The sequence below is a fragment of the Chionomys nivalis genome, chromosome 24, assembly GCF_950005125.1.
Source record: "Chionomys nivalis chromosome 24, mChiNiv1.1, whole genome shotgun sequence".
Lineage (NCBI taxonomy): Eukaryota > Metazoa > Chordata > Mammalia > Rodentia > Cricetidae > Chionomys > Chionomys nivalis.
In genome coordinates, this window is record NC_080109.1 from 27035603 (window position 1) to 27046283 (window position 10681).

Consider the following 10681-nt stretch of genomic DNA (forward strand, 5'->3'; position numbering starts at 1 on the left):
TGCAAACAAGGTTGAATAAATTCATGTTGTTGTGGCGAAGAGAAGTATGTAAATATGGACTTGACTTGTCTAGTCTCCTTTGGTGAATATGCCTTTAAACAATTTCATTCTAAAACATATTTGACAAAGGTTATTTAAATAAAAACAAGTGCATTGAGCCAATATAATTCCTTACAGAGACGTCTCTCAAGAACTCCAAGCCCAGAGTTGGATAATCAGCCGGTTTGACGACTATGAAACCATTAACATTGAGACGCATTGTCTGGGTCAGTCTTTGGATGCTGAGACCGACTTCCTCACATGCGCAGTGCATGCCTGCATTGGTGCAGCAACTCTCGCGAGACCTGGCTGTTAGGGGCGTTGCCGCGGAGCTCGTGCTAGCACGGTGCAGGCCCCACAACAGACGGGCTTGGGCTGCGATGACTCCCATCAAGCTGCTGGTGCAGGCTACTCAGAGGCCGGAAGGCCGAACCTACGCCGAGTACGAATCCGTGAATGAATGCATGGAAGGCATCTGTAACATGTACGAAGAACACCTGAAGCGGATGAACCCTCTCGGCCAGTCCATCACGTATGGGGTCGGTCAGTTGTTTGAGTTCATTGACCATATGGTGAACCTCAGCTGCCTGGTGTTCCGAGAAGACACCCAGACCTACAAGCCTTACAGCCGAGAGTGGATCAAAGAGAGGCTCTACGTGCTTCTCAGTCAGCAGACACAAAAGGCCGGGTCATAGTGATCTGGAAGCTTCCGCGGCTGGGGCCGACCTGGACCACAGGTATGTGTGCTGGGGTGGTGCTCAATTTGACACTCACCCTCTTTTATCCTCCTTTGGTTATTTTTTAGATGAAATACGGGCCTCCTTTTACTCTGAAAACTCCATTGCCCCTTGCATTGAGTTTTCTCTTTAACTTTTTTATGATGATATAAATGGAAATGGTTCTTTCCATTATATGCTTTATAACATTCACTACACCAACCGGACGAGGTAGCAAGGGAGCAGTGACACTGATATATGGTGCCCTCCAGATAACTCAGTGAAAATAAAGCTCTTTAGTTACAAGTTTTAAAAGGGAGATAGGAATATCAGAGAGAAGATTCTTCGAGGCACCAGGTTTTAGAGGGTTCTACTCTTGCTTCCTTGACTCTGTTAATAATGCTGCTGGTGAGGCAGATCAGGGTAGCATCAGAAGGAAAACACTGAAACCAATCACCTCATGACTATCAGGAAGCAAAACGTTCAGGCATGATTTGGCAGTGCTCAGGGGGTAATGTAGAAAGTCACAAACGTGTGACCTACACTCAACCTATTTTTTTCTCCTCAAACGGCACTAGCAGTCATGAGCCTGGAGCGGTTGGGTTCATATTCAGACCATAAAATAAAACTTGAGTTTATAGCCGGGCGGTGGTGGCGCACGCCTTTAATCCCAGCACTCGGGAGGCAGAGGCAGGCGAATCTCTGTGAGTTCGAGACCAGCCTGGTCTACAAGAGCTAGTTCCAGGACAGGCTCCAAAACTACAGAGAAACCCTGTCTCGAAAAACCAAAAAAAAAAAAAAAAAAAAAAACTTGAGTTTATGTTTTATTTTGATTCTATTTTAATAAGTATAAATTAAATCCAATAGATATATTTTTCATGTCCTTACATGCATACAGATAATAGGTATCCAGCAGAGATCTACGAGTTTAATTATCATTATTATTTTTGGTCATCTATCTAACCCTGCTTTTTCTTAATTCCACACATCCTGAGCTCAGAAGGAACATGTGGCACTTCTCAATTTGTGGCATTTTTAATTGACTGATTAACGTTTGTCTCTTTTGAATGATAAAAAAGATGGTTTTATAATAACCTTAAGATTAGTGAATGACTTCTCTCTCCTTCGTCTAAGTGGACATGCAAAAGATTGTGGATGTTGGGTACATTAGACTATGACCTTTCTAGTGTTAATTAAATTAGCTAACAGTTTGAAACAAATACACAGAGAACTTTCTGATGATTGATCTGTGATAGCTGCAGCAATCGTGAGGAGCTATTTTTGCAATCAGCCCCCATTGTGCAGATGGAGAAGCAAATCTCACAGAACACATGAATTGTTCAAAGTCATGTCTCTAATAAACTGAATGAAGAGAAATTCTTTATATGTCTATTTCTCATCATTCTTGTATTATATTCATCCATTATGTATAAATGTTTTATGATTGGGCAAATAACTATTTCTCTATTTGTAAATAATGGTGTCAGTAGGATACTATTAAATCTAGATATGTGGTATGATGCTAAGATTATATAAATTATGCTGTTGGACACAGGAATGAAACATTCAGTGACTTGCTTTGGTTTGTGTGCATTATTTGGTTTGTTTTCAATAATGTAATTCTGAAAGCTAGCATATAAATATACTTCACCTTCATTTCAATTAATATTTGTACTTTTCCAACATCCCATTTTAATTTGTGTTTGTACTTTGTGTAGGCAATCCCATGGTGGAATTGCAGAGAACAGAGAACAATTGCAGGGGTCACTTGTTCCTACCTCTTTGTAGACTCCAGGGATTTAACCTGGGCTTTCAGGGTTAGCAACAAGTGCCTTCACTAGCTCATAGGCCCCAAATTAAGATATCTCAAGAGAGGATCTCATGTAGTCCAGGCTTGCCTTAGAGTTGCTTTGTAGCTAGAAATAACTTTCTGTCCTCTTCTCCACCCAGTCCTGCCGTATGCAATATTGAGGATTGAACCCAGAGATTTGTTGATGCTAGTCAAACATTTTACCAGCTAAGCTACATAGCCATCCCTTCAGTTTATACAAACAACAACCTTTAAAGGAGAAATAGTATTTAAAATCCAGTACTTCTCACTATATTTTTCATGTGTTTTCTAGTAGAAGATCTTGTTGTGCTTAGAGATAAGTAGATCAGGAGGTACTAAGCATATCTCAAACTAAGCAGTACTTTGATAGCTGGCAAGTGAATGTCTGCCAGATAACATGTTATTATTATCTTTCCAAATTCAGATTCTATGTAAACAAAATAAAAGATAGCAATCATGAGAGTACTGTGGGGCTGCTCCCAGAAGACGGTGAACAGACTGTGATGAGTAAGAATTAAAATAGGGCACTGTCAGCAAGTGCTTGACTTTAGTCTCTGGAACGCTTGTAAAAAATAAAAAAAGCCAACCATATAGGTATATTCATACAACCACAGGAGTCTCCTTGGAGCTCTTTAGTTACTGGGAATGCCTGTTTGGCAAACTGCAAGTCAAGGAGGGATTGTATTAAAGTCATCTTAGATGGCACCTGAAGAGTAGACCCAAGCAGCACATGCACGCATACACACATGTACCTGAATATATATGAGCATGCATGCACACAGATACATATATAGACAAGGTTCAATAGTAAAACAACACATAAAACTCTGCATTTGCATGTGTAACAAGATCTAGTTTAGAACAGCAGGATTATATAAACAAGCAGTACTTTATACAAAAAAATAGAAAATGTTAAATCTGAAGGGAAATTTGAAGTATAATGTGGAAAAATATATTTGAAAATATAAATTAATATATAGTTCTTGTTTGATATGATTTCCTGAATAAAGACAAACACACACACTCACACACACACACATACATACAAGCCTACATGAAACGTTAGTGATCAAAGAAGGAAGAGAGCAAGCTGTAGTAATGAACCATGTCCCATGAAAGGCTGCGCCTAACCTGCGAATTATTTTTCTTCACATGAGCTTTGAGAATATATGTCCTTGAAATTTGTATTATTACCTACCAATAAAATTAAAAATAAGTCATGGTAAAATACTTACTTGAATTGCTTTAAATTAAAATGTATCAGTTGGATATTAGAAGAATATTCATATTACATTTTTATCCTTCTTTTTTTCTCCCCACACCTATTCTTTGTAGTTATGTCCACCATCATTGAATTTATACTTCTTTGTGTATAATTTGCCTATGAAGGAAACAGCAGATTCAGGCAAGGTGAAGGCTATCCTCTTTGAGCTCTATGAAAAGCTGGGAATGACTGTATATCTTGGGCTCAGGTGTAGAGCAGCGAATGCAGAAAGACTGAATAAAAGAAAAAAATGTGGTACTACAAGCTTGCAATAAAATCCAGTCACCTTTTCATCACTACTGGTGTTACAAGTACTGCTGTAATCCCCTCTTTATTATTATTATTATTATTATTATTATTATTATTATTATTATTATTACTACATCATCATTAGCAGTAGTAGTAGTAATAATTGTAGGAGTAGTAGTATTATTGGTATTTCCTTAACACAGGTTTCTTCCGAATCACATAATGGCTCCCTCTACCAAGATATCTCTTTCCTTGCTCTCCTTCTCTGTCCATCCCACAACTCAACCATCCATTTCCTCAAATTGTCACTCCCTCCCCTTTACCCTTTCCTGACCTCCATGCTCCCACTTTACTCAGAAGATCTTATCTATTTCACTTCCTATGGACATTCATTCTTGTCTCTTAGGGTCCTCCTTGTTATTTAGTGTCTAAGGCGTTCTGGGTTGTAGCCTGGTTATCCTTTCCTTTATGTCTAATAGCCATTTATGAGTGAGTGCATACCATGTTTCTGGGGCTGGGTTCCCTCACTCAGGATGTTTTTTTTTTTCTATTTCCATCCATTTGCTTACAAATTTGAAGATGCCATTATTACTATTTTTTAACTACTGTGTAATACTCAATTGTGTAAATATACCACTTTTTTCTTTATCCATTTGAGAGGCATCTAGGTTGTTTTCAGGTTCTGGCTATTATGGATAATGCTTCTGTGAATATAGTTGAGCAAATGTCCTTGTGGTAATACTGTGAAACCTTTGGTTATATGCCAAAGAGTGGTATGCTGGGCCTTGAGGTAGATTGATTCCCAAATTTCTGAGAAACCAACATACTCGTTTCCAAAGTGGCTGAACACATTTGCATTCCCATCAGCAATGGAGGAGTGTTGCCCTTACCCCATATCCTCGCCAGCTTAAGTTATCATCAATGTTTTTGATCTTAGCCATTCTGACTGGTGTGAGATGGTATCTCAGAGTCATTTTGATTTAGATTTGCCTGATGCCTAAGTATGTTGAAAAATTCCTTAAGTGTATTGTTGACTGAGGTTTCTGTCCTACCAGGTTTCACAGTTGTTCAGTCCCAAAGAAACACACAGAGTACTATATTAGTTATATACTTGTTGGCCAATCAGCTCAGGCTTTCTTATTAATTAACTCTTACATCTTACATTAACCCATAATTCTTGTCAGTGTTAGCAATGTAGCTTGGTACCTTTTTGTCAGTGAGGCTTTCTCATCTTGCTTCCTCTTGGTCTGAGTGATGACTGCAGACTGAACCTTTCTTTCCTCTTCGCAGAATTTTCCTGTTCTGGTTGCCCTGCCTATACTTCCTGCCTGGCTAAGGGCCAATCAGCATTTTATTAAATCAGTACAAGTGAGAAGTCCCACAGCAGTGTTTTCCAGCCATTTGAGATTTTGCTGGGTGGGTTCCTTTTGTTTTACACACATGGCAATAATGAACAGTTTCCAAAGCTGCTTCTCTGCTCTTAGTGTGTCTAGAGTTTCAGCTCTCAGGCTGTGGATATGGAGAAGTTTGAACCTTACAGAGTTGGTGGTACAGCTCTTGTGCCCAGCGTATCAGAACCCACCCTAGGTCATTAGGACTTAGCTTCCTAGAACTCCTTCAGTGACTGGACCACAGATGCCTCATATTTCACCTTTACAGGCTTTGACCATTTTTAGTTATGACCTCTGCTTCCAGGCACAGATGACCCAGGATGCTGTTTGAAGCTTTCCAGTCACTTTACCTCCCACTGCCACAAGTACTTCAAACACTGCTGTCATTCCATCTTCATTTATTATTATTATTATTTTTTTTCAGGTTATTAATTCACTGTACTAATGATAAAGTCATATACCCAGCAATAGAGAGTGGCATGCTTGTGACAGACAAATGCATTAAAACAATTTTCACAAATCACAGGTTAGCTTCTAGTTCCACCCAATTCCTTAAGAGTTAGTACAGTGGGCCATGATAGCAGAGCCTGCCAGAGTGATGAATAGGATTCAAATTAATACAGCTCATGATCTTCATACTGAACAACCCAGGGGCAGTTTACACATGCTAAGCACGTGCTTTGCCACTGACCCACACTCCTACATCTGAGATTGGTAATTTGAATGGAAATATTTCATTAAAGCAATTAAATACTGCTAATACATTCATAAATAGCCATATACCTCCCTTTCTTTTTGCCTTTCCCTCTCTTTGATTCTGTATAAACATAAATGAGACAATAAATCGTTTATTGTGAATAAAAATATTTTCAAAATATAGAAGGATAAAGATGATCTTTGAGGTCTATATTAATGCCCTACAAATTGAAAGAGAAATATTAAAGTATACAAGCACAAAGTATGTGAAAAATATGGCTCAGTACATGTAGATTAAATTTAAAGTCTAGAACAGCAGTATAAGCTATCAGTGAGTAACAATAATGGGGGACAGGGAAAAGAAGAAAGGGAGGGAGATTGAGAGAACACTCACCATGATCTTAGAAGTGTTATGTAGCTGGACAGTGGTGTGACACACCTTTAATCCCAGTACTTGGGAGGCAGAGGCAGGTGGATCTCTGTGAGTTCTAGGCCAGCCTGGTCTACCAGAGCTAGTTCTAGGACAGGCACCAAAGCTGCAGAGAAACCCTGTCTCAAAAATCAAAGCAAAACAAAACAAAAAAAACTGTATGCAAACAAAAACCCAGCTAATATGAGGAATTATATCTGTGTACTTAATCCCATGTCTGCCATCACCCGCATGCTTATAGAGATATGAAAGAATACAGATTTTTTTCCCAGTATTTTGTACTGCTTTTTCATAATTTAAATGTTCCCTTCTGAAGAAAGGAAGAATGGAGGATCGTAAACTTCTAGAAGTTCATAAAATAAACCAGACTCAGGAACCTAGAGAGCCCCTCGCCTAGGATACACTTGTTGTAAGTAACTGGAAGGAGAAGACATTTTTGGTAGAGCTGACTGAAAGTTGTGCAGGAAGTGACACAGATACTGCTTTAAGGAACTGCTACACCAGTGGGGATGGCTTTGTAGATATTCAATGATTTTATATTGCCCATGTTTCTAGAGGTAACTCCTTGCGATATTCCTGTAAGAGTGAGAGCAAATAATTAAAGAAAAACAACCACCACCAACATATATACATATATATTTCTAAATATAACCTGTTCTTTTGGCATAATGTTGTTTGTATATATGCTTTGGGGCTCAGTATTTGGTATTGAGTAGCCAATTGGTGGATTCCTCTGAGAAGACTATTTCTCCTACTGTTAGCATTTCTTATGACCCCTCGATCTTTGTGTGTGGTTGAGGTCTAATGGGCATTTTCTTGTCCACTTCAGCATATCTGTTGTGATGTACATGTTCTGCTCATGTTTAGCTAGTCATGTTAAGGAGACTTCATGGGTATAAATTATATAACATTTCTAGGAGACACAATCTCAAAGCAATATCCCAATCCTCTTTTTTTTATATAATCTTGTTTGCTGGGACTAGGATCAACAACTCTGCATTTTTATTGGTAATTGTTTTCTGAAATGATCACTTTCTGATACAAGAGAAGTTTCCTTGATGTGAGGTAAATAGAACCCGTATCTGTGGGTATAAGGACAATATTTAGAGTGCAGTTAGAGGTTATACTAGTGTATTACAGTTGTGGTTGTAGGTTTTGCCTCATATATGACAGGCAGGTGGTCTTGTACTAAACTCCATACCCAGTACTCTTCTTGATTTCTTTGACAGCCCTAAAACTGGTACTGCGTTATTCCTCGGTCATAGCATAAAGCTTTATTGTGACGATTCCTTCAAAATCTTGCTCACAAGCCGGGCGATGGTGGCGCACCCCTTTAATCCCAGCACTTGGGAGGCAGAGGCAGGCGGATCTCTGTGAGTTCGAGACCAGCCTGGTCTACAGAGCTAGTTCCAGGACAGGCTCCAAAGCCACAGAGAAACCCTGTCTCGAAAAAACCAAAAAAAAAAAAAAAAAAAAAAAATCTTGCTCACAAATACTCACATTTTATAAGTTATTTTCATTTCACAGTATATCTCCTCTAGAAATCTAACCACAGTAGTTACTGCAAAGCCAAATACAATATTTTATTTCTCCCAATTTTTTCTGTTTCCTAAAGTCACCATTCCAAGTTTTAACTTCACAGTAAATTATTAACATATTAATAATTATCAATTCAATGTGCAGATAGAGACATAAATCTGTATATTCATTTGAAGACCATGAAGAAAGGTGCCTAATCAGAAGTCTAGAGTGATCAAAAGACCAAGTAATAACAAGGGTGATATAATTCTTATATTGATATTGTCTAACTGCATATTTTAATAGTAATAAGCATTTGTATAATTTTCTTGAGCTGTGTAGTAGAAAGTGTGCGCATTGGGAAAAGGTGAATGCTCAAGCATAGTCCTGATGAAATAAACCAAGGTCTTTTATCATAAGATTATAGTTAGTGTCATAATCTCCTTGCATAAATAAAATATTGGTATTTTATTAGAGAAATGTTTTGTTTTAGTTGGTTTACATCATTGAATACATTCCTGGAAAGAAGATGAAGTGTTTTATTTTGGGGGTTTATACCAAGGAAATATTCCAAACTCTTCTGTACATATGTAAAGGTTATTTAATTTAATTAGTTTGACTACCAGAATGCCATGCAATATTTTATTCTCATTAGGAAAAACTTATTTAATAAATCTACATGCTGAGTTTCAGAAGTAATTATTGAGTATTGATCAAAACAAAGCTTCCTTCCTTGTTGCATAATGAAGACACACAGAGTAGGAGATTTGGAACCCCACGGCACTACTGCAGGAGATATTAACAGCAGCTGTAGCAGGAGACTAGGGTGCCAGAGACCACTGGAGAGAAATTGGGAAAAGCATGCTGTGATGCTTACAGAATAAGTTCCAATACTTAGGGTCACTAATTGTGAGAAAACTGGATGTGCCACAAATTAAGAGACAGAGTCAGAAATCAGGAGATTTTGAAGAGATGGCCTGTGTAAAAATGAAAGTGTGGCACAATAAATATCTAGGAAACTGAGTTTCTACAAACTTGAGTGAAGAATTGGATATTTTCTTCTGCAAAATGAAATCTATAAGCCTTTACCCAGCATAATTATTATTAAGTAGCTATTGTGATGCGTCTGTGCTTTTCTTAGTATCTAACTTTTAACATTAACCTAGGATTATAATATAGCTTAAAATATGATATAACTTAAGAAGTCATTTAGTATTTTAATATTTCAAATAATACATGATCAATTATTGATGAACCAGAGAGGAGGAAGAAGAGAGAAAAATTGGGAGAGAGAGAATAAAATAGTGTGTGTGCAATAAGGAAAGAGAATGAGAGTTTTACAAACCTTAGACAAAGCAAGGCGTGGTAGTCTATGAGTTTATAAATATTTTTATTTACTCTCTGAAAGCATCATCAATGTATTTTGATCATATTAATGCCCTCCCCTAGTTCTCCTAGATCACCTGACTTCTCTTCTCACAAAACTTTGAATTCTTTCATTTTTTTCTTTTTCAATATTTTACACACATAAAGTATGATTTGTGATGCCCATATATTCTTAGATGTGTAGCCTTCCAATGGAAAGTGGTTAACCTACTGGAGATGATGGTCATGGGCAAAACTAACTCTCTCCCGCAGCAGCAGGCTTTATCAATAACTCTTTTGCTACAGGTGGTACTTCATACCTATTTCATATCTCCATGTTGAGATTTGCTCTGGCTTGAGCTTGCACAGGCCTAAGGCCTGCTTTCACAGTCACTGTGAGTTTGTATGTGCAGCCTCCCTGATATGTCCAAAAGAAACTTGCATGCATATCCTTCCTCTTCTGTCTTCTTCCTGATTCCTGATCCTTTGGAGGAAGAATGTAGAATAGATGGCCCCTTAGGATTTAGAATTCCATAGCCACTTACTAATAGTGTTAGATGGTTCTATGAATAGTACTAGAGGACAAAATTAATCTCCAATGTTATCCAGCTGTGAAACCAGCAAAGTATTGCTGTCACTTGCCTGATATGATCAGCCCACTGGTGCAATAGTGGCATGAACATCACTTTAGTAACCAGTCACTTTCTAATTGGGTTCAAATAGTGCTCTACTAGATAAAGCTCCTACCCGTCATCATTAGAGGTCAAGAACCTATGGCTAGACAGATCATAAAACCTGTCGGATAAACTATTCCGGTTATTTTCCTAAATGATATGGGTCTTGGTCGACTCATACAATTTATGGTTGATTTTGTTACACTGTGTACATATATTTCTGCTCTTATTTATGATACTTTGTTTGTACAGCTCATTTAAAAATGTAATGTATAATTAAAATTACAGATAAATAGTCATTTATAATAGTCAAACTTGCAGTTATGTTAGTTTTCTAGTTATACATTTACATTTAAGTTAGATAGATAATCTTCAACACTTCAAAGGCCTAAAGAAAATGGCATTTAAAAGATTTTAAGAACTTGACTTTTCTTGACAGTGAGACATGTCTGCTTCTGGCAGCAGCAATTACTTAAGAGAGATTGATGGGCATCAAAGAAACTTGTTA

The 10681-nt window shown here is 37.7% G+C and overlaps 1 protein-coding gene across 1 annotated transcript; it reads left to right on the top strand.

Moving 5' to 3' along the window:
- The first annotated feature begins 419 nt into the window (after positions 1-419).
- Positions 420-734, top strand: LOC130865766 (enhancer of rudimentary homolog). The gene has a single exon (XM_057756733.1). It carries the CDS (start codon positions 420-422, stop codon positions 732-734), a length of 315 nt encoding a protein of 104 aa, XP_057612716.1.
- Positions 735-10681: the final 9947 nt, after the last annotated feature.